This window comes from Myotis nattereri, assembly GCF_964212035.1.
Source record: "Myotis nattereri genome assembly, chromosome: 14".
NCBI lineage: Eukaryota > Metazoa > Chordata > Mammalia > Chiroptera > Vespertilionidae > Myotis > Myotis nattereri.
This window is the reverse complement of record NC_138089.1, coordinates 41,969,815-41,995,926: the sequence shown is the minus strand read 5'-3', so window position 1 is coordinate 41,995,926 and position 26,112 is coordinate 41,969,815. Positions and strand designations below refer to the sequence as shown.

At 36.3% G+C, this 26,112-nt stretch overlaps 1 protein-coding gene across 3 annotated transcripts in view; it reads left to right on the top strand.

Moving 5' to 3' along the window:
- The window catches only part of ZNF385D (zinc finger protein 385D), a 696,979-nt gene that overhangs the window by 596,375 nt on the left and 74,492 nt on the right, over positions 1-26,112 (top strand). For all 3 annotated transcript variants that reach the window (XM_081105789.1, XM_081105791.1, XM_081105790.1), the window contains one exon: positions 22,189-22,351. In XM_081105789.1, the coding sequence (XP_080961915.1) occupies positions 22,189-22,351 (163 nt within the window). The remainder of the gene's footprint in view (positions 1-22,188; positions 22,352-26,112) is intronic.

Genomic DNA, 26,112 nt, shown 5'->3' with positions numbered 1-26,112 from the left:
GTTGCCCAGAAATTGCTTGGTATACATATCTAATATAAATGCCATCAATTTGTTTTATATCTCTTTTCACAGCCATATATATATATATATATATATATATATATATATATATATATTCTCCTTAAAGTATGGCTAAGCACCATCAATACAGTTTCTACAAATATTGTTAGAAACTGGATTAGTAATCACCAATACTTGGAAGTTTCAAAATAAAATTTGTTTATTCTTTTTCGTTCCTTGTAGTCACTATCAGACCCCTTGTCCTTTTGTTCTGTTTCATTATAGTTTATTTCAGCATTTAATAAATCATCAGTTTCACTATAGTCCTGAGAATTAGGACACAATAGAGGGATTTGGTCTTAGGCATTGGAGCAAAACAAATTGAGAAAAAAGGTAACTCATATCCGTAGCTGTTATTGAGTCATTTTGGCTCTGTGACCTTTTGTATCCTGCCCTTCTTAACAGTTGTTATTTGATATTGTCTCTTCTACCAACTCCTATATTTTCTGTATCAATTAACTGGAGTAATTGTGATGAAATACATTTACTTTTCTCAAGTGTCCACATGTCCAAAAACTTCTATATAGATAAAGTAAACCGACCCATTCATTTGACCACCTTCACCTTCAACGTTTCTTATGATGCCTGGATTAGGAGTGGCTATTTGGTTTCATCATGAGCTTAAGCAGAATGAAGTTGCACTGTGCATGCTGTACATCACATACTACATATGCATTACATTGCTGGAACTTCTTTTATGACGTTAGAACCAGAACTTGAAAAGATGGATGCATTCCTTCATAGTCTATGCTTCGCTGCTTAATCTAGCTACTGTTTTAGAGCACTGTACTTATACCCAAGATTCTGGCCCAGATTCACCTTTCTCAAGCCTGCCAAACCTCATTTTAAATGTAGAATACTGCCTCTGGGATCTGTTGGCTCAGTCCAAATCTATGCTTTGATGTAAATTGAATCTGATAGTGGTAAAGGTTGCAGTCATTTGGGGAACTCATTCTTTGTAAGGAAGGAGGGACTTGAGGAGGGCAAATAGAGGCATAATATGGCATGAAAGTTTAATTTTCTGTGTCCCTGCATGATTTTTCAGTGGTAGCTTGAGAAGCAGAGAGATAACTTTTAAGAATCACACATGTACTTGAGCATTATATGGTTTACCTTTTACTGGGCCTAAATGAGCTTTGAAATTCCTTAGAGGAAACCTGTGGAAATTGATATATGGCAAATTTATTCTTATCAGGTTTATTAGAATATTAGGTCTGCCTGTACAACTTTGAACCTTCTATTAGATTCCTTTATAAATAAGGTTTCAGGAGGTAGTCTCTGAACAGGTTTTATCCATTTTCCAGACACAGCTTATTTTCTCTGCATCAGTGAACTTGTCATGATAATCAACTTTTTTGTCCCAACCATCAATCACTCTTGATTACAGTTGGGGAGAAGTTCTGTTCTGTTGATCAGCTCATCAGTGCACATAATATTACACCTGGAGGCCAGTACCAATCATCCCTCCATGGGAAAAGTATTTTCCTTCAAGGCTTTCTGTGGATGGATTTATCATTTACATTTGGGTCTCATTGAGTCGTCATGTCTATCTTTAGACTCTGTTCTTGCATAGAAAAGATTCTCCAGAAATAGCTTTCAAAGTCTGGTTGATAATTTGTACTATGTTATTAAATCATGCTTTTGCTTTCTTAATACAAAAGAATAGCTTATGATCTATTGTTTCCTTATTTTTATATGAACTTTTCCTCATTCTCACTGTTGTTATTGTATGGTATTAAAATCATGTGAATTATAATTCAATGAATATTCAGTACTTCTGTAAGAAACAGTTTAGCATATGTTTTACTAGAATGTTTGCAAGTCTAATTTTGTTGATTTTTAATGGTTTCCCAATTTAGGCTTTTTGTTTATGTTTTAACTTGGGCCAGGGAATATTTATCTTTAATTTTCATCTTATTTTAAGTAACACTAACTAGCTATATTCCTGGTTTAAAAAGACATTGAGAACTAAATGTTTTAGAATCAGTTGCTCAAAGTCAGCATTGCTCTTAGCTGTGTCTGTAATATATGTTATATGCAGTAAAAGTATTTCTCCCCTCTCTAAGCCAACTCATATTTCTTAAAGCGGTAGCATTTTTAGAGCAGAACTAGAGTAATGATAGAACATTATTATAGTAAAGTATTTATTGATTTCATAAAGTATTTAGAATAAATATCTAATTAAATAAACATTTAATATGTCTTTTGCATATGCCACAAAGACACTCTTTTTCTTGGATTTTGTGGTATTTTTAATACTTTATAAAATACGAAACAATCATTTAGAGATGTATAAAACACAATTTTAACATTTAGAGTGCAAAGTATAAAAAAACTGAGTAGAATATGAAATTACAAGATAACATGGATTTGATTACAAATTATGCCTCTCTATTAAAATAATTAATTAGAAAAACTTAATATTTCTTCTATGAATGGACTTCCTATGGTAATGATATTTTATTGATATTTTTAGAGAGGGAGGAAGGGCAATGCAAGAGATATACATCAATTTGTTGTCTCCCATATGCACGCAGACTGGGGATCAAACCCACAACCTAGCTAGATATGTTCCCTGACCAGGAATCGAACTTGCAACCTTCTGTGCATGGGACAATACTCTAACCAACTGAGCCATACCAGCCAGGGCTATATATTTCTATATTTGAGTGAAGTAGGACAATAAAGATAAGTTGCTATTTTCATTTGATACTGATATTTAGATATTATTAGTTCTTGCTTTAACCTCTGAAACAAAACAAGGGTAAATGGTATCAATTGATGAGAAAGTGGCCCATGGGAAAACATTAACCACACAACACAGATTTGGTTTTGAAAAATTGAGCAAGGAGCTCAAACTAGTTCACTGATACATGAATGGTCTTGGATCTTCCCTGAGAGGAGCTGATCAGTTTTGTCAAGGAGCACTTTGTCATTATGTGGATTTAATAATTAATGTGAATATTTTATTGCACCTACTCTTGTCTCTTTTTATTAGCAGTCAGCAGACTGAAATTTGTCATGAAAAGTAGTCGAATTAGTTCATCTCTTCTTATCCAGAGAGGGTCTCAAATGGTTTGCCACGAGGAACTTGTCATCTTAGCCTCCCATATGATTTTTATACTTTCAAACATTTTTATACTTTATATATATATATATATATATATATATATATATATATATATATATATATCCAAGATTTATTTTACCTAAACATTATAATATTTTAAGCTCTCCCCCAGTTTGTCTTCCTCCTTTTTCCTACTCAAACCATAAAAGCCCCAAGCCCCATGACATGAAAAGGAGACATTCTTAGAAGAGATTGAAGAAACTGCCTTTGCCCATTTGGGTCTTCCTCCTATGAGCTCACTTCATTTTCTACATCATAGTATTTGATGGGATAGGCCAGGAAAATGCAGGACCACATACAGGCATGATTAGTGGCACCATTTCAGTTTTTCCTTCATGCATGTTGGCTCATGTGGGACAGTGAACATGTGAAAGTGACTAGTTAGAGGCATATCATGGGTTATGAGAGTTTCTAGTTTAATAACCAAAGTTAGCCATAAGTGTGTCTCTGTTGTATAAAAAGTCAAGCTGAAAGAAAAAATATTAAAGTGGTTATATATTCCCTTTTCTAGTTTTCCCTTTATTCTTATTCTGATACTTCTTTGAATTGTTTGAAGTTCCACAGTAATTATTCCCCATGCCTAACAAAATAGAACAGAGACGTACATGTTTTTTTTCTATTGCATTAACTCTGACAGTTGCCGAGTGATGAGATCTTCATACATATTGCACAAGACCAGGTTTCTTTAATAACTTAATGCAATAATAAGAAACTTCCTAATAACCAGAACTGAGTATTTTCTAGGATTTTGTTCAACTGAAGAGATGAGGATCAAAGCTGTGGAATTATTCAGAGAACTCTTCATCTATTAGGTATTCTAGAAGGTCACTGTTAGCAGTTAAATGAATAAAAAGAAAAAAAAGACTATCAACTTTAACTGATAATTCATACCTACAGACACCGGATTTTTTTAGAGTTTGGATCAATGATAGGTGCTAACATTTCCACTTTCTTGACATCACAAAGAATTCTATGCAAATCATTACATCCAAGTTGCCTTGTCCTTTAGATGATTCAGCCTAAAGTAGTGGAGTCCTAGATACTAAAAAGACATTGTTTGAAATTAGTCTGCACATCCGTCTTCTGATCTCAATTTCCTTATGTGGAAAAGAGAGTTGAGGCTGATTTAAATATCTGGACCCTCTTTCCGTGGGACTCCAATCCCCCCTAGGGGGGCAGTTGCTCAAAAGTAAACAAATGGCACCTAAGCATTTCTTCTTCCATAATATTTGAGGGCATCAGGGGTGTCTTTCATAAACTATGGCCTCAAAAGCCATCCATCACTGGAACAGTTTTCCTATAGATTAAGGACTAGATTTGCATTCTAAATTAGTTCTTCCAGCAGCTGCTGTTAGGTAACTTGGCTGTCAGTTAAGAGTTTGCATTTGATCATCTGCCAGTGAAAATCATAAAATTCAACTTGGCAACAGAATTTGGAGAAAGCGGTCTTTGCAGCCAGCTGTGCTTATCTGTAGTGAGCACGCAAAAGCCCTGCTCCAGCTCTCTCCTTCTCTGGTCAGTATGTGAGTGATTACCTGCTGAGTAAGTTGAGTTTAGTTCTAGTTTCTTTGGATATGGGAGGGCGGGGAAGGTAAGATTATATTTAGCCTATTAGTATAGTAGACATCTTAGAGTGTGGATGGAGCAAGCTGTTCGAATCTTTGGATGATCCCTTAATAAATCACCAAGACCATTGTTTCGGGTTAGCACCTAATCCACAGTACAGGTTCACATGAGAAAGGAGTTCTTGTCCAGATTACTATTTGTTCCAGGTCATGATACAGAAAGACTTAGATCAGGCTAATCCTGTCTCAACACTTATTAGTGGTGTGATATTGAGCAAGTTTTTCACCTTCTGTGAATCTCAGATGTCACTTGTACAGTGAAGATGGTAATACTACCATATAAAATGTGAGGATTAAAGGGAGTATTGTAGCAAAGCAGTAGGTTCATAGGTGCTAGAGTTAATTTTCGTTCCTTTTTATATTCAATATTGGCATACAAATACTAGTTTTTTCATGCTTGGTATCTTTCCAGAATCACCATTTACGTGTCTGTGTTAAGAATTGCTAGATGTGTAATGATTCTATCTTTCTTTATCAATTAGATAATTGAGTGTTTATTTGGCATTGCCAATGTATTCCATTCTTTTGGCCATTTCTTTCAGAAAAATCTTTGAACATACATAATCATTCAGTTATTTTTTTTAAAATATAGACAAGTAATATAAATTAATTCCAGGAACAATTTATAGCTTGACTCCATAACTGACAGGTTGATTCTGGGTTTTCCCTTCCTTCTAACTAAAACCACCATAACTTGTATAATAAATGCAGGTTTGACCTAACATTTTTAGAAAATAGTATCCAGTGAATTGCTGGTCAGATATCAGACCGTTGGCATTCAGAATCGTATAGATGTGTAATAGATGCACAGCTATGGTTATACATAAATGTATGTACCATTGACAGATTCATCAAAGTTTTGCTTCTATAAGATTAGTAGAGAATGACAGGCATTCCGATGCTTAGTGCACCAAAATGTTTCTCAAAGAGAACTGGCCTTTAGTCTCAAATACAAGACAGTTCAAAAAACGGGTATTTTCCAACTGATAAGCCATCACATAGTACTTGTGGTTTCCTAAGAGGGGGAAAAGTTTCTAGTGTCAGCAATTCATGCGACAGGCATGATGAACTGACTTCCTCTGCTCCCTGTGAGTGGTGAAGTGCTTATTTGCCAGTCCATTGGGAAGATTTAGAGCCGCAGCCTCCTGGGCGAGGGCCACTGGAGGTTTGGTAGTACATCAGTAATGTCAGGGACCTGTGATGGCGTGTGGCCTTGTTTGTCACTGTAGCTTTATGCATAACTTATCAATTTACGGCAGTGATTATATCCATCTTCATGGAATACAGGCTCAGGCTCTGAGTCCCAAGATCTTTAACCCTGGCATTTCTGGGTCTATGTGAGGCAGTTGTACAACCTCTTCAAAATCAGAGGTTAGTGACATTGGGGAGTGGCAGATAATGAATTGCATAGGTTGTTTGTCTCTGTGAAATGCTTTGATTTACTGCCTGAAGTGTGGTTTTGAATACACAGTACGTAGAGGAGATTCTGGCCATCATAGGCATTCAACAAGCGCTGAATGAACTCAATATATGCTGAAATAAATGTATGCTGAAATGATTATATGCTGGTGAAGGATAAACAGAAATGTGAAGAAGAAAATGATCCTGGAAGTTGCTGAATATGTTCCTACTAGGAATATTTACTCAGAATATTATACTATCAACAACAGACCGATACAATCTTCGTACAAATGCTTCCTGCATTTGTTTCAGATATGGGTGTAAATTATTTTATTTTACAAGTAGCTTTCATTAGGTTTTCAGAATTCACATGAGAGCTATAGCCAGAAGAAAGCCAAAAATGTTCCATTTTTTAGACTATCTTAAAATCCAATTATCAGAAATCTATACATAATTAAATATGATGTTGAGCAGATTGAAATTTTGCCACATATGCTATTTATTACCCTGTTCTGCTTTCCACACACATCTTTTCATGCATCCCCTCCTCTACTGCTGACATAGTAGATGAGCATATGAAATTGCTGGTTTTATAGGCCAAAAAATGGTCAAATACTGTCAATTTATTTTTTAAATACTTTTGTTATTGATTTCAGAGAAGAAGGGAGAGGGAGAGAGAGATAGAAACATCAATGATGAGAGAGAATTATTGATCGGCTGCCTCCTGCACACCCCCGTACTGGGTATCGAGCCCGCAACCTGGGCATATGCCAGAATTGAACCAGAATTGAACCCGGGACCCTTCAGTCCATAGGCCGAGGCTCTATCCACTGAGTCAAACCAGCAAGGTCAGAAGCTTGAACTTTAAAAGGCTATATAAATCCCGCTTACCAGCAGGTGGGTTGAGCTAGGATTATAACCACATCCTCTGACCACAAAGTCCATGCATTTCATTAAATATAGCGCTTCCCTATAGCCACTACAACAGGGAAGATATATCTTTTGGCAATTTGAAATGTGATTTTGTTTCCTATGTTCTTGAGAGATTTTAGGAAATGTGACACAGATTTGGATTATAGAGAAAATGAGAGGGTGAGAGTTGAAACTGTGATGGAAGTCAAGTTGGCATTTAATTAACAACTAAAAACAACCAGAAAAAGTTGTTTGTGGTCCCACCAACCTCTAGAAAAAAAAATCTCAAACATGTCTTTTCAGGTAACTTTAACAGGAATTCAAATATTCCAGGAAGAAATGGGAATGTTTCTGAAACAGCATATCTTGCTTTCTGTTTCTTTAAAATGTACTATGATAGAGGCGTGTAACATTTTAACTGAAAGGTACCTCGAGAACATCCCTTTCCCCATCCCTTCCCTGAGTCTTAAGGGTCCCAAATAAAGTGTTCAGTAACCATCTGTAGAGGGAGCAACTAGGATCTGTTGAAAGGAAGACCAAGAAATTGAGAATTAAAAACTTTTCTCACCTCCTTCCACTCCTAGTTTATAGCAGAGCAGCTCCTCTTTATTCTGTATTTACATACATATAAGAATGATTTCATTGCAAGAATTTTCAAGAACATAGCTATGCCCACAATATTAGGATGCTCTAGCTCCTTGCCAATAAGGAAATCATATGTTAGATGACGATGCATGTTCAGAAATTTATCTATTCCATCTAATCTTCAGTCAATCCACGAAGTCATCCATTGGTTGAGAATTGAGGATTTCTGCCTTCTGGAACCCCTCTCCATTTCCTCTTTGACTGGCCTTTGGGTCCATGAACCCCTGGCAAGTTGCTCTCCTTACGCTTCCCCAAGATCTGACTGTCAGTCATCTCCTTCCAGTTTGTTTTGCTATAGATGTCATTGTAGTAGAGGTGGGCAATTTCAGATCTTGCCTCCTATGGGCTCTGGAGGGGTGCACTTAGACTTTCCAAGTTCCTTAGAATGAAATACCCATAAAACAAACTTTCCCCCCAAATGCTAAGGGACCGTTTTAGCATAACTTTTATAGGTTATTCTGAAAACGCCCTTGACATTGTTCTTCTATCTTACTAAGACTGCTATTATTTTCATCCCTCCTTAGTGTAACTTAGATCTGATTGGGCACAGTTATGGAGGTTCCTGAAAGGGAATGAGTCTGATAGTTGGAAGGAGAAAATGCTATTTCTTCCACAAGAGGCTTCTAATGTGATAAATAGCAAGTAATTCAGAGACCAGGATGGACACCACAGAACTTCTCACTCAAAGTTAGTCTTTGTTCAAGGCACTGAAATTTTGCTTCTCTAATTATTATCACAGAGGAAAAAGCAGCATTTTTCTATAATAATTTTGCAAATGAAAAAACTGAGGTTCAGAGAATTGTAACTTGCTTAAGGTCATACAGTCCATGATTGGAAAGCCAAAATTTAAACTAAGCCAATCTTAGCTTCATTCCATTTTATTTATAATAAGGCTTACACGTCAGCTCATAGACCTGGTGCCATGATCTCCTAGGTTGTATTAAGATTTGTACAAAGATTTATCCACTTTCTGCACTTACACACCTATTGCAAGGCAATGTTTCTTATCTTCTTCACTTGAAGATAGTGAAAAATGAATGAATGTTTACAAAAGGGACTTGAGATCTGTAGATGAAATTCATGTAAGATTGGAAAAAGAATCACAAGATTATCTCTGTGTCTACTGAAAATATTTTTTAAAGGCATAAGTAAATTATTTTTTAAGTTTTCTAAGTGTGTGATGAGAAAGGACAGCTAGGAAAAATGAAGAAACGTAAGGAGCTGTAGGTTCCAAGAATTCCTAGAATGAAAGTAGTGCTTATTTTTGAAGTGCACGATGTTAAAAATCATGGGGAGTTTCATCAATCATTTGTAGGCCTCTTTAGGAAGGAGCAGAGTCTTTTGATTATTTTTTCAAAGTCAAATAGAGTCTCAGAAACTAAAATCTTAGCATGTTGTAAGTAGACATTACTGGTTTTGGTGAGAGACTGAAAAATCCCTCCAGTCCTGGTCCCACCTTTGGTTTCAGATAGAGTGAACATTTGGGGAAACTATGCATGCCAACCATATTGATTTATTAAGAATTGACAAGGAGCCTGACCAGTGTTGCTTAGTGATTGATATGAACCAAGAGCCAGAAAAACTGTGCATGGGAAGTTTTAGTTAGCCAAGTGGACATAGTGAAGATCACTTCCTCTCGCCCTCATTGTCTGTAATTCAGTCACATAACACTTAAGTATAAGAGTAGTATAGTCTGGCTGTGTACCAAGGGAAAAAAATAAGTTTCTTCCATGGGTTCCTGACATTGTGTCCCATAAACTAGCAATATTATTACAGAAAGTATTGTTTTCTTTATGTGGTAAAAGATAGAGGGTCATAAAAGAAGGTGGGGAAGCTGCTTTATTAGAAATATACTTCTCTTAATGTTTTCTCTCTCTCCTGGATCTATTTTTTTTTAATTTTGCTAAATATCTACATTGAAGACAGAAATATTTGAAAAAGTATTCATGGTATGATGGGAGGATCATGAGCTTTGGAGACAGAAAGACCTGGTTTCAAGTTTTTCCTCTGTGGACCTTAAGCTAGTCTCTTAAACATTATGAACCTCATTGTGAAATGGATATAATGAAATCTTATTTTGAGGGAAACTATGAATGTTATATAAAATCCATTGTATGTATATATAGGAAAAAACATAACATATATAGGGTTTGGTAAAATTTATGGTTTCAGGCATCTACTAAGGGTCTTGATACATAGCATCTATGGATAAGTCGGGGGGGGGGACTACTGTATTATCATTATTAGGGCAACTCTAAGTTATTTTTACCTCATCTAAAAAAATCTATGGAAAGATGTGTATTAGTTATGTTAACACTAAGCTGCCGTAACAAATATACCTCGAATTTAGATGATGTGGATGTCTTTTTCTCTTATAGATAATCTTTCTGCAGTAAGCATTTCTGATTTTAGCAAGTCATGCATTGCAGACTTTGAGGGCACTGGAGGCAGAAAGTAGCCAATTTAAGATACTAATTGATGGAGGAAAGCCTTGTTAATATTTCTATGGATAATTAAAATTAAGTATTTACCTAAAAATTTACTTTCAAAGTAACTAATACATTATTTCACTCAGTAACCTGCATATAAACGTTTGTAACAGTGCTCTGTTTTAGGAATGGGGAAAATTTCACTGGGGGTGAAATGATTTATGTTGGCTATATGAATAAGTTGGGAGACTAGTGGGAAGCTATGCCTTCCCAGTTCTAACTTGTTACTTACTGTACCAAGCAAGCTACATCACCTCTCTGTCATGAAGATGTGATAAAAAAAAATCTCCATCAAACAAATAAATGTCATATATATGTTAATAAGTAAATTAATTATTTCATGTGACAGTAAAAAGTGTGATTTTACTTTTTGCATAATAATATATAATTATCGTTCAACAAATAGATATTGAGAACCTACTATGCCCCTAGTGACAGAATAAAATCCTTCAAGGTCTGCAAGGATTAATACTAGATGATTTGTTTATAGGTTATTTTACATGATTCCTTCTCTTTATTTAAACTTTCTAGTTGATGCACTTTCTGAAAAAAGTAAAGATATTTTAAGATAACTCATTGATGTTATTAAAAAATATTAACTCATTTTTCTGCTTTTACAAATGATAGAATCAAAATGCAGGTCTGTTTCCAGAATTCCATCTATAATATGGAAATGTATATTAGCAGAATTAAGTAAGGCAACAGTGCTCAGTTCAGAATGACAGTGTCAGATGGAGGCCACTTGATTTGGCAACTCCATGTCCAAGCATTCAGATCTTTCATTTATGCCTACCTTTCCAAAGATCCATTGTTCTAATTAATTGATTAAGTATTAAATTATCATGTCCTGTATTACAATCACCAACAACATACTTGTTCTCTATCCCATAACTGCAATGGACATTCTATGCTTTCCTTTTACCTGATGTGGCAGCAGCAGCGAATAGTGAAAACCATTCCCTTCCACAAGCTATTATTTTGCTTGGCTTTCATGATACCAGATTCTTCAGGTTTTTATCTTATTTCCCATGTTCTATATCTTCTTTTCTAGTGCCATTTCCTGCGATGCCAATCTGTTGTAATGCCCCACAGCATAAGTGTGTGTTGAACATATCAATATTTAAATGAACAGATAAACAAACAAGTACATCTAATTTTTAACCTAAATGTGTGGCACTAATAGTGGGAGTTTCAGGAAATGAGAGCAGAATGACTAGAGGAAGCTGTGGAACTTTTGGAAAGATTTTTTTGTAGGACGTGAAAGCACAGCTTTGAATAAACAACCTCAAGGGTCTCCATAATTCCTTGTTGAAAACTAAATGTTGGAATCATTTTGCAAACTTTGTTCTTGATTTTGCTCTTGGTTCCTATGAAGCTTGAATCACTGAATTATTCTTGAAGTTCTTTTGTTATCTTAACACATTAACTTAGCTCATTACAGCTGAGTATGTAGTGGAAAATAGCATCTGTTTACACTGTAATAATATAAAAAATTACTTACCAGTAACAGAATAAAGAGCAATTTGCAAAAGCTAATCATATTTGTGCACTTGTCTGCAAAAATTAAATTGTTAATATACGCCCAAGGGGCAATAACTTGCTGGTTTAAGCGGTGGAAGCAGTGATATTAACAAGCATAGCTTGGACAACTCCTGTACTTAAGATTGAATTCAAAATACTTTAACTTGTCATGTAAATATGGATGTTCATTAATTTTGTTAACTTATTTTGACCCTGGTAAATTCAAGCAATGTAGGGATTCAGGTAATATCATGGAAAATCCTATGGTTAGAAACTTCTTAATATTTACTAAGTCAAAGTTTTAATAATTCTTAGAGAAAACTTTCTTTAACTTTTTTTAGTGTTAATTGCAAAAACTATTGGGAAAACATTTCAAATGAAGCCATCCCCCAAAGCACTGACATTAAAAGTCTGTTTAAAATTTGAAAATTAACATTTGAAGATATGGAAAAATAAATGGATTGGAATCTTAGTAATCTTACTGAGTTGCAGCTTTTTACTTCTTCAGATAGGGAAGCCAGGGAATGCTTACATTTTATAGTCACTGAGACTTTTACATTTTACACTTATAATTTTTTTAAAAAATATGTTATTTATTTTAAAGAGAGAGAGAGAGGGAGAGGGAGAGAGAGAGAGAAACATTGATCGGCTGCCTTCTGCACATTGAGCCTGCAACCTAGGCATGTGCCCTGACTGGTAGGAATGGAACTGGTGACCTTCTGGTGCATGGGAGGATACTCTCAACCAACTGAGCCACATCAGCCAGGGATACACTTACAAAAGCTTCTAAAAATATTATTTACAAAATAAACCCTTTGTCCTTTGGTCATAATAGAGACAGATGCCATTAGGTTTTTCTCCCCTCCTTTATTTATCAAGGGGAGAGAAAGAAATCTATATGACCTTAATCTTTAAATTCCCCTTTTTCTGGATGACAGGGTGTAACCTATTCAACTAAGACAGTCTTACTTCAGACATGTTAATAATATTCATTAAGCACAGCTCTCTTTTATATTTAGTCAGCCCTCAATTACTACTCTCATCCTGCCTTGTTGCTTTTGACCTACCCTATAATAAGTTTTCCGTTAATGGCTGATTCCATCCACTACAATTTTAACTGAGAGAACAGCCCCCTGCTAGGTTTGGAGGCCACCTCATTGTAGCCTCCTATGAAAAGTGTTTACCAATCCTGATATCACAGATCTGATGATAGAACCTTTATCCTTGTGAATTCAGCCTCCAGAGACCAAATGCTAAGATATGATATTCTATATGTCAGAAGAAATTGATCCTTTCTTTCTAGTTAACTTATTTTGGTGTGAGGATGAAAAAGAGATGATTCATTCCATGGCTGAAACTTGAAGATTTTCAAGCACTTTAAGAAAAGACTTTTTTTTAGGCTAAACTGTGAAGTATACTTTAGCTCAATGAAGAATTTAAAAATATGTTGTCTTCTACGCTGTCAGTTGGAGTCTTAGTTCATTCACTCAAACGTAGCAGCTGATTAAGGATTGTGTTTCAGTGGTAAAACAAGAAAAACATATTTTATTTGCCTTTCAAATGGCATTTCCCAGTAGCTTGGGTTGCCATCTGTTGCTGATAACTCCCCAATTTAGCTACAGCCTAGACTTCACTCTAAGCTCCATATCAAATAATTAATTACAGAGCCCATGTTTCTTTGATGTTTTAGAGTCCTTGAACTCAACATACCCTAACCCAACTCATGTCCTCTGACCTCTTTGAATATCAAAAATTCTAGAAGACAGAACCTCCAGTCATGCATTTGGAAGAAGCAGAAATCTGTGAGAACACCCCTCAAAATTCACCATCAATTCTCTCAATTCTTGACATTTTTAATTCACCTATTAATCAAATGTGTGTACTATCCTTTCTCTGTTTTCTCTCTTGTCATCACATTCTTAGCTGTGGACATCTCTTCTTTGGACCATTACGATAATAATCCAACCCTTTGCTCCATCCCCATTTTTACCCCTCTCCTCCCATCCAGCCCAGTCGTCCCTGGCCAAGTGTTCTCATTAAAATATAAACATATTTGTGTTACTGTATTTCTTAAAAACCTTTGAGCAGCCTTCCATCTGAACAGAGATTAAAGAAGATAACCCTTATCCAAGCCTACAAGGCTCTCTGCTAGAGCAGACTTGTGCCCAGTGATACTTCCTGGTGTCTGAAGGCTTCACATTTCAAGATAGAAACAAGCTTCACATAGTTTTCCACACTTTATTTGGCACTTCATTAATTTATTGGAGCTTGTATTGAAATAACTTAAATGGGTGAACCCTCAGATCAAATGGTGCTAGTAATGGTGTCTAAAGCATGGGCCCAAGATAGAGAAACATTAGTAATGTGAAGTTTAACCCCTTTGCAATGGGACTTGCAAATAGTTTTTTTGCCTTTTTCAAACCTTTTTTACTTTGCTTATAGTATTTTTTAATAGAACAAACTTGTGAATTTAGTTTAATTTATCAGCCTGACTATTTCTCTATCCCTTAATTGCAATAGCATCTGGCCACAGGTCAGTCAGTCCTTGGTGAATGAATGAAGAGAAAAAGGATTGAAATAAAGGTGGATTCTGCCTGTTAGTTTAAGTTCTTAAGGTTATTTGTGATATCTTACTCCCAGTGCACCCAAAGTGCTTCAGAAAATTGTTATGGTGCTTAACACTGACAAAACATCTGGCTCAAATATCAACCATTATTTTGTGGACCCGAAGACTCTCACTAACAATTGCATATTTTAGAGGTGATCTTTGGGACAAGTTCACTAAGGGAACAATTGTAACAATTCTCAGATGTATGAATTAGAAATTAGAAATGCTACAAACCTATTGAAGGAAGTCCTTCTCTGACTTATGGAGAAATAAGGAATTTATTAATTTTCCCCTTATGGAAGGTGCTTTTCTTCAGCAAATACAAGGTATATATATATTATTACATGGGCTTGTAGGGAGGAAAATGGGCTAATGATGTCAGAATTAATTTCCCTGTATTGTTTTAGAACATCAATATTCCATTGTGAGAGTTAAATGGTATAAACAGAGAAATAGCACTTGAATACTGCAAGTGCCTATCTGTGTATTTAAACGAATTCTGTGTTAAATAAATCTTAAAGTGCAGAGTCATCACTGGAATTACTCATTGCATTTCCCGGATTAAATAAAATCTTAGTAGTTATTCATCAGAATTTTAAAAAAGTGAAACAATCTCCATATTATTCCTTTGCAAAGAGCGCTCCCCTATAAATAGCACAATTTGCAGTTGGTGATAAGTTTCTCCTGGAGAAAAAAAAATAGTTTGTGTTTGTGCCAGATGCTTTTCCAGCAGTAAGTGCCATAAAAATTCCCTGAAGTGTGTTCAACAGATAAGGCAAAGTGCCAGAGAATGGCAGGGAATTAAGTCGAACCCTGTTCACATGTAAAATCCTTTGAGACACCATATGCATATTTCCATACTGAAGTAAAAATGTGACGCTAATTCAAGTGCATTTCCTAGGCACTTGTTTAGAGATCTAGATTAGGACTTAGGGACGCAACGACAAGGAGCATTAGGTCTTTCCCTGTCTATTGATAGAGTCACTCTCTTTTTAGAAGAAACAGACATTTAACCCTTGTTATGGCAGTGACATCAGTAGTACCCAACACTACATGCCCCACACTACATGGAGTAGGTGACATGTGCTAATAGACATCTGTCAGCAAAATAAGGTGTTACGCAGAGAGAACTAGTCATGCAAAGGCTAAAAAATGATTTCTTCTCGGGGTATTTTTCTTAAGAGAATAAAAGGGATATACATCCATCCTTTATCTGCACTACAAGCAGATTTCCTTGCTAGAGAATGACCTTGTGACTGTGACTGAAGGTGGGGACCTGAGGTAGGTAGATTGCCTGGAGGAGGAAGGCGGGGGTTACATAGAGGAAGCATGCACCTCATTCGAGAAAATAAGACATTTTTCTCTGCTGCTGATACCAACACCTATGCCAGCTTGACCCTCGGACATAATTAAATTCAACATTTCTAATTACCTCCAAACGTTTAAATGGTACATGACAATCACACAGAGAGAAAAGTATTAAGTATGGGCATTGTGAAGGCATGGATATTGAATACTGATTAAGTAGTTAGACAATGTGTTGTTGTTTCTAGTACATCTCAATTTCATACAAGACATTTTTGTGATTATATCACCGGAGTTAAGACTCACGTGAGGTCTCAGGCTTACAAAAAGCCCCCCCAAAATATTGAGCCTACTTAGCCAGGTCCAAATATTCCTTTTAGCTCAACTAGACCATGCACACTGGCTTCAAGAGCCCCACTACCAGCCTGTGTCCCCCAGTGAGGGACCCAATGTTAGAAGTCAGTGAGGTAGCTGTTCTGATTCCAAATTTACAGAAAAAGATGGTTTCACAACAGGAACCAGGCAAAACCTCTCAAATGAGCTTCTTTCACTCAAATGAGTACTCCCTACTTTATCATTCACATTAGATACTTGAAAACATTAAATGCTTAATGTTTAAAAATCGTGAATGTTTGTAGATGAGGTGAAGAGCTTTGAAAAGTTGAGTCTATCTAGATTCTATTTTTCCAACCACATAAGCACTTAGTAAGAGGATATTTTCTTTGCTTATAAAATAAAAGTTAGAGTTACCTAATGTATCTGAAAAATGATGACATGCCTCTCCTTTGTGTATTTACGTTTTTTTTGTTTGTTTCAGTGAGTAGTGGTAGTGTATAAAAAGCATTTTACTCTTGGTGCTATTATCTTCTTTATTCTATTTTTTTCCCCATTCATACGACTGTTACTGTCCATTTCTCTATTGAAGAGTGCAGAAGACAGGGACACATTACATTTAAAACAAGGCATCCATCACTTGAGCTCAGAGAGAACACTCGTAATTGAATCATGTTTTTTACTTTGGGTCTCAATGCCAGTGAATTTTCATTTTTATTCATAATGTAGTCATCTACTGCTGCATTAACTACACAATCAAAAATTAAAATAAATTAATAAATACTCTGCATGGGACATTTAATTAAGGAATAAAAATACCTATATTACATCACTTCCCCTATTGTGTAAGAGAATTTGAAAGGAACATGTAGTCACAGCGGTAAGGAAAATGTAAAACAATGAGCTCTTCTATCTGTACATTTCTCCTTCAAATCATTTAAGTGGAGTAACAGAAAAGGCACTCTTCTTGGCTTACCGGAGTGGTTTTTATTTGCCTGCTGGTGAGAAGTTTTCCTCAATAAAAAAGCCCTAAGTACATAATGAAAGAACCAGGATATGACTAACACTACATTCGTTTAATGCAAATAAAAATAGTGACTTAGATCCTTGTTATAGTAATGCTATAAGAATTGTGATACAGGGCTTAGCTTTGCTTGTATTCTCATAGGGTTGGGGGTTCCCCCAGCCCCACAGAAAGGATAATGGCAGAGCATTCAGTAGAGAGGTAAAAAAAATGGGGTCCAAGGGTCACGCTGCAATAATAATTAGCTTGGGGAGAGAAAGTAAAAAAAAAAAAAAACTCCAAAGAGAAAGTCACAAGGACTTGGAAAGCACTTACATGGGATTTTAGAATTGTATGGAGGTTTTCAAGGTTGATTTACTATTTTGCTTTAATTTGTCTTGGGTAGAAATTTTCCAATTACATATGTATCTGAGTTATTTTATTTTTTACTTCTTTTTATGACCTGTTCTTAAGGAAATAAACTTTTGATAATTTTTCTGGGTAATGCATGTTGCTGACATTTAGACACATGCAACTGTTCTGTCTTCAAATAATTTTGCATTAATCTTAAAAAAAACCCCTAGACTTTGGATACTTATAGAAGAAGGGGTCATCTTTGTAGAAAATCCACTAATATTAAGATGAGTGGCTCTGAAACTTTAGTTTGCATCAGAATCACCAGAAGTGCTCCTAAAACATGGATTGCTGAGCCCCATCTCCATCGTTTCTGATTCAGTAGGACTGGGATGGAGGTTGAGATTTTGTATCTCTAACAAGCTCCCAGCTTCTGTTGCTGCTACCGGTCTGGAGACCACACTTTGAGAACTAATGCTTTATAGGAATGTTCAATTAAGCTGAGAGTGGAGAAAAAGGGGGTTAAGATGGAATCAGGACTTGGAGATCTTCTGTTGGTATATGCAAATGTAATATTCAAAATATTTCACTAGCCACTGACCAAATGGAATGCATGCGTGTCTTAATCCATATGGCAAAGCCTGTGCCCACTGCCTCAACATTAGACCTGAGTGAGTTTATGCCACCTGAAAATGACATACTGATTAATCAAAATTTTAATTTTTTTTAAATATTTCTTCAAATATAAATCTAAAATAAGCGTTTTAGAGTTTAGGATACTATATCATGTTTTATCATTTCATTGTTGTCTTTATCTCCAAACAATAATCTCAGCTAAAATATTCAAAATCAGATAATTAAAAAAAAAGAATCCCTCACTCATCTGTTATCTCTGCCCTCCTCAAAGAACATGGCGACTTCTTTAATAACTTCTGTTCATTTTTCTCATATTTTAATAAATTTGATATGTGGTAAAATTACATGGTATCAACTAACAAAGATCACGTTTTCCTTTTGGAATGATGTGTTCATGAAAATGAATTGGTTATGGTAACCAGATACATATACTTACAATACACTTCCTAGTATAAAAAAAATGTATTAAGACACCTTTATATAAAAGAGATGGTGAGTAACAAACAATATACCAGGTATTGGTGCTAAAGGAATAAAATAATACATGAATATTAAATATCCTGTGAGTTTCACAGTAATAGTGATTTAAAAAGAATCCTCTTAGATAAGTAAAATAAATGTGTGTGTGTGTGTGTGTGTGTGTGTGTTTCAGAAGGATGAAACTTCTCCCGAATGTTAGCCACTCGACAGTTATTTTTATCTACTTTGGAACTTCCACTGTTTTTAAACTGGAAGACATTTTGAAATTCTGAAGATAAACTTTGATGACTGAACAGTCTGACTGGCTACTGACGACTAGGGTGTGGTGGTGACATTTGAAGTGGCATCATTCTTTTCTTCAGGAATGTATGTGCATATCTTTAATGTCAGCACTTGCCACTTGCTAGATTTGCTGGTGTCGTGTGCTAGTTCAAAGTCAGTAATAGTGATTTTTATTACACGGTTCCCCAGTATTCCACTTGTCATTTACAAGTAAGTTGTCAAAGCCCAATTTTGATTGTTCTGCTCACTTCTGTGTGTACTCCGATCATCTGATTCTGTTTCTAGTTTTAAAATACAAAATCCTGAAATGTGCCATAATGAAGGAGTACACTTCTTTAACCTTGGAATCATTCCTGAGGAGAAATAATTGTTTGCTTGTGGCTGACGGTTCCCAGGTTTCTGGGAAAGACTTGACTCAGAAACTGGCTAATAAATAACAGGAAACAACCTTGGAGGGAATGTGGTGTGCTCTGTTACATCCAGCGTCTCTCTGCCCAGACGAGGCCCACAGAGACATCTCTGGCCAACTGTTGCTTTAAAAAAATCTCCCAGCAGGATTCTTACTTAGGTTACAGTCATAGAAAGATTAGATATGGCTGCATAATCTATCCAGTCCAGCGAAGTGGCAGAAAGGGGAGTAAGAGTAATGAGAGTTGGCTGAGTTGGTTTTTGTTTTATTTTTTAGGGGTTTTTTTTGTGGTCTATTTTTTTATACAAGGAATACACTTTTATACAACACACCCATATTCAGTTGGACCAAGAGTTATGGGGTTCCTATACATAGAAAGAGTAATACTAATATGACCTAAAAGTAGCCCAATACATTCTACAAACATTAAATAAGGGTGGATGACAAAGAAAATTTATAATATCCAGAAGGGTTATCTGCATTCGGTTTCCAACTGTCCATTTCCACCTCAAGACACACACCTGCACCATCACAATTACATTGATCTCCTCTAGTGCTACCTGCATTCTGTACACCTTCATTCCCCCAAAACCTACACATCATGGGTTCTCCATACCACTTTGAACCTTCATATCATTGGTGTGTTTTGTTTTGTTTTTCAGATTTGAGGGAGGCTTAGTTGTCTTTCTTTTAATCAGATAATTTTAAAATTAAGATGATTATTATCAGGGTGCTTTGGGGCTGTTAATCAATTAACAAATGAGTGTGCATTTTTTATTTTTTGGTTTTCTTTTGCTTTTAATATATCCAGTGTCTCAATTGGACACACCAACTATTAGTCATTTTGTTATCTCCTTCTCCCACAACTCCCTGAGCCAGTTCACTTGTGGGAATCATTGGCTTAGTTGTATCTGTATGGAGAGTATTTGGGGGTATAAGTATTCTTTTTCTTGTTGGGTTCTTTTCGAGTGTTTCTTATTTTCCAAAATAGTGACACTCTCCTGGTCCTATGGTATTCTAAAACAAAGTGTTATTTGGTTGTAAATACCACTGAAAATGCATATTTTATATATGTACGTGTAGATATTAATGTTAATTTAAACACTGTCTTTAATAGGTATTGTATATAAAACATGTACTACTATGCTAGGGGTAGGAATGCTGACAGAGAGAAGAGAAGAACTTTGCTTTAAGGAAAAGTATGTAGCCAGTTGTCTTGAGAAGATGACCCACTATGTTGTGGATTTAATTGACTATAGCATATTGTCCTCAAAAGATATGTCTAAAGGACTTTATTTATTAATAAGAAGAACTAGGCAGGAAATAAAAAGGGACACACCTCTCTGTTCATCAAAGTTGCATTCTCCTTGTAGAATCAAACCAGTCCAATCTATTGCTGGTTCGTCAATTAACTATAGCCAGTGTTAACTTCATATTTTGACTCACACTGTGTCTTTTGATGTTATGTGTTGTTGGAAAACTTGTAACTGATGCATGAGTGTCCTTTCTGTTCAAACTGTTTCTAATATATGATTTCCTTGTCCAGTGTTCTTTCAATAAGGGTACCTAGTCCTTTGAGGATACTTGTCAGAATGATGCAAATGAAGGTGTAGATTAATTATTTATCATTTATAGAAATATATACTGCAACACCCTACCTACCACTGTTGCTATGATGGAGAGGACAGTGTGATTATTATTTTTCTTGCAAAATGGAACCTTGAGTTTATTTATTTATTTAATATATATTCTATTGATTTCAGAGAGGGAGAGAGAGATAGAAACCTCAATGATGAGCGAGAATCATTGATCAGCTGCCTCCTGCACGTCCCTTACTGGGAGCCAAGCCTGCAACCCAGGCATGTGCCCTTGACCCGAATCTGACCTGGGACCCTTCAGTCCTCAGGCCAACGCTCTATCCACTGAGCCAAACCAGCTTGGGTTTAAATAAGCCTTTGGAAGTAATGGGCAGTCTAACAGGCAGAGGTCTCCGCTGAGATAGCTTCTTTGCAAGGTGACATTTTGAAAGGTTTTTGAGCTGGGAATCCTTCAGATCTAAGAATTTCCCTGCTCATTCCCAGTCTACCCAAGCTACCAAGGCTTCCCCACCCCCCCCATAAATAAACATTAATAAATATAGATATCTTTAAGATGATTTTCTATCTCAATGAATATGTCTCTCCACTACCATAAAAAGATAGTTTTAATAAAATATAAACTTGGGAAAATATATACTACTACATATATATATATATATATATATATATATATATATATATATGAATTGCATTGGCCCCATTACATAGTCAAAACACACTGTAGCCTCCTGACAATGGACTGGGGCCTGAAAGACTCATATGTTGAAAGAATGCCTCTACCTTGAATTTCTAAGGCCACCCTCTATGGGAAGCAAGCCGAAAGAAAGAATCCGAAAATTACCCAGTTTCTGTGTACTCCATTTGGACTTAGGCAACGCATTTGCTTTTGAACTCTCAAGCTTCGATCTCAGCCTCCTGAGTGCCCACTTCCTTGTTATATGTGAACCTTTTCTTCTAGACACCTGTTGGGGACTGTATTAATAAGACACATTGTAGAAAGAGGAACACATTTTCCAAGCCAAGAAGGTGAGAGCTATTTCTTTCTAGGGCTCTTGTTACTTGGGAGCCCAGCATCTTCTGTGGCAGAACAAAGGCAGCACAGGTGTAAAGTCTTATTTTTTTCCCACTCCACAAAGAAAATGTTGTTGATGTGGTTAGTGTTCAGCTACATGCCTCTTAAGAGAAGCGATATATTCCTCCCTTCCAACCAGAGGTTTTAGAACTCGATTCCCATTGCTTTCTAGCATCATTCTAAATAGAACCCTACTGTTTGGCCATGGCCAAAATTAGCTTGAATGGTACCGATTATTGAAAGGGAGTCTGTATTTGCAGTAATACAGAGAATGCTAGTTTAGAAATGAGCCTGATTGCATGGTTCATTTTGTTCTCCTTTGTAGAGCCAGGCTGCGGCCCACTACAAAGGCACGAAACATGCCAAGAAGCTCAAAGCACTGGAAGCCATGAAAAATAAGCAGAAATCTGTCACTGCCAAGGACAGCGCAAAGACTACCTTCACCTCCATCACTACCAATACCATCAACACCAGCTCTGACAAAACAGGTTAAGCAACGATCTTTGTTGTTGTTGTTGTTGTTGTTATTGCTGCTGCTGCTGTCGCCATCATTGTTCTTTGGGGCTTCTTCCCTTGTCTAACCCTGTGTCTATTGACCTATGTTCCTGCCACGTTGATTCATGCATGATCCATCTTTCTATGTGATGGTAATTGTTTCCCCTCATTTTTTTAATACCCTTCAGACACTAAAATAATCACAAGTTATACTGCAGAGTTTGCATTTGAAACAGTCCTGTGACTGTTTTAAAGCAACACATAAGTCATAAAGGCATTCGAAGCCATGTCCCCAATAACCCTTGTTGAGAAGTGAACCTTTCTGACGTGCATTGTTTGCATCTAGTGTGCAGCACTCTAGCCTGAGACCGCATGGCAGATTTGATTGAACGGTGCGTACACAACAAGGTATGTCCAATGAATTGAGAAGGCCCCAATAAGGGCATTATTGCCGACAGGCCTTATTCTCATAAATCCCAAGCAGTGCAGTGTTTTAAGTAATTCTGGGCTTGTTACGGCTGGGTAACCTCTCCTCTGCATACACAGGTAAGTGTTATTGATACCAATTACTCTTTTTAACACAGTCTTTGCAGTGAAATAATGGCCTCTGAATGGCCCCTTGGGATAGCTCCTGCAAACAGCTAGTTTATTTGCAGCAGGGGAAGTCAGTGGGGTTTCCCTAAGCGGACATCTGAAAATATAAGAACACTTGTCCTCAAATTTTACATGAAAGTCCTGTGTGACGTGTGGATGTACATTTAATACACTACTGTCTAAAACAAGAGCTGGTACATGGTTTCCAGTTCCTTCAAATGGCAATGTTCAGGAAGCATCCATATCATCATAGATAATCTTAGCTAGAGGAAACTCACCTGGCCATGACTGATAAAAATATAAAATGCTACAGTGAGCAAATAGAACAGATCATAGTGACTTTATGACACCTGGTTGCATCCATGAGACACATAGGATCTGGGGAGATGCCTATTCCTGTGTGAATCTCTAAGGGATGATGATGTTCTCTCCAAGTTCCCATGACAACATCGTTGTCCCTTACCCAGGTGTTATTGGTAGATGCATCATGCTGTCCTCCCTGAGAACCCTGTGTACTTTCTGAAGCTGAGTGCCTCTGTCATCTTTGTATACTCTCACGAGGTGTAGGTGCTGAGTAAAATGTCTATTGGATGCTGAATTTTCTCTCACCCCCTCGATTCTCTGATTCATTTAATTTTGTGTCACAACGTACTACAGGTGAAAAAGAAGTACTTGTCATCTTCACTTCTTTGATATCCAGAGTAAGAGCTGGATTATGTCGCTTTATTAATTTAGATGTACAACTTACAGGGAAAGCATTAATCTTTTCTCTATTAATTTAAAACGTATTCCCTTCTTTTGGGGAGCTATCAGGGAGTGAGCAGTAATGAAGCAGGTGAGTGTAATTTTTGTTCCCAGATATTAGAGCAAAGATTGGCATCCCTACAGCCATAATTTCCATAAAGAAATGAATGCATTTCATTTGCAAAAAGATAGTAAGTGGAGAGAACAAAGGGGTGGGTTTGATTCAAAGAGATGAGTTTGTTGTAAAGAGTTTGATGGAAAGTTTTTGCTTGCCTCCAAACGTTTCTATTCTTAAACACTTCAATCAATAATGGCTATTTGGGTTTCCTTGACTCCTCTTTTTTTAAATTTAATTTTATTGGAGTGACATTGGTCAACATGAACACATAGGTTTATGTATGGATTTCCAAGTTACAAAATCTGTATATAACACTATGTTTCCACCACCCAAAGTCGTCTTCTCCTGTCACCTCATGTTAGGACTCCCTTCTCCCTTAACCCCCCGCCAACTACCACACTGCTTCGTGTTCATAAGTTTCAGGTTTATATCCCACATGTGAATGAAATTGTATGGTTCTTAACTTTTTCCATCTGACTTATTTCACTTAGCAGAATGTTCTCAAGGTCCATTCATGTTGTTGTAAATGACGCTATTTCATCCTTTCTTATGGCTGAGTAGTACTCCATTGTGTATATGTACCACATCTTCTTTATCCAGTCCTCTACTGTAGGGCACTTAGGCTGTTTCCGTGTCTCGGCCACCGTGAATAATGCTGAAGTGAACATTTGGGTGCATATATTTTTGCGTATAAATGATTTTGAGGTTTTCGGTTGTATACCTAGGAGTGGGATTGTTGGGTCATATGGTAGCTCTATTCTTAATTCATTGACTCCTCTTTAAAATGCAAAAGTCTCTGTTACATTGAGAAGGCACATCTTTTAACAATATATATGTGCATGGTGGATAGAGCTGCTATCTTGGGTTAAGAAAGGTTTCCACATGGGTTGTCTCTGTTTTGCACGCATTCTTCCATTTCTCAACTTAAAGACCAAAATGTAAATGGTGGCAGTCACCAAGGCTCTGTCCTTTTAGAAGTGGAATGGAAACTATTTTTGGATTGGCCTGTGGGTGTCAACCTACGTACAATAAACTGATTCCCAGTGGAGATGCCGGAACTTGCCCACTGGTTGGAATGGCATTGATGGTAAAACACCCTTTCAAACTAGAGCTAGAGAAAATTCCAGAAAGGCAGAAGGGATAGTCAAATCTATAAAGTTGGTAAAAATATGTTAAAGCCAAAGGAAGAAAATTATGAGCATCAAGAAGGACATTGCTCTCCTAATCTATAGGAATCTGTACTCAACCTTCCCCCAACCCCAAACACACACACACACACACACACACACACACACACACACACACACACACACGACAAAACAAAACAAAACAAAACAACAAAAAACAGTCCCATAGGTTGAAAGACTAAGGTTTCTGGCACAGGAACCTGGTATTTTAAGCCAAATTTTATAAAATGGGGATTTCCACAAAACTGTCTATAAGAAGTAGCCTAAGAAAGCTCTAGTCATGTTATAAATTATTATCTCATTTGTATTGCAATATAAATCAGAGGCACCTATGCTAACCAAGTCGAGTTTTTAAAAAAACAACACGATTACTTGTCTTTTTACTGCTGTCTGTTTCCTCATACTAATGAGGAAGGAACACAACCCTGAAAATAAGATGGGTCTCTGAGGCATTTTCCTAGAACAGTTAAATACTTGGAGCCAGACACAGAGAGAGATAAGACTCTAGAATTAAAGTTCATGTATTTTTTTTTAAATAAAAAATGTTAACCATTTTGATTAATGCACAAGGTTGTTTTGGAATTTTGGGGCTTATCCATACATAAAATATATAGATGTGTATTAAATCACATTTTACTAAATTACTCTTAATAAAAACAATTCAAATATATAAAAAAACTATTTGCTTTTACAAAGGCTAAATAGACAATGCTTTGGTAGATAAGAACCTTAAGAGAAAGCTGGGCAACAGTAGTGAAAAGGGCAAGAAGTAATGTGGACTTGAATTATAAAACTGACTTGGAGTTTTTCCTGGGTTTCTCAAACATTCAAGAAATAGAACACTCATAAAAAAACAAATTTTCATCCCAATTCTATTTAATAAAAAGAGAGCTGTGAAAACAATTCCTCTTAAATTCCTAAATCATATATTAGGGGTTTTAATTGCTGCCTTGGGCTAACAAATATGTCTAACTGACACATTGGGTAAGTTTTTATTCACTAATTTTATGATCTTGGAATTCTCTTTTATTACTTAATGTCAGTCTGCATGCTGGAGTGGTGAGTAATAGAGAATGCTTAGTGATCAACTACTGACTGCTCACAGAAAGCC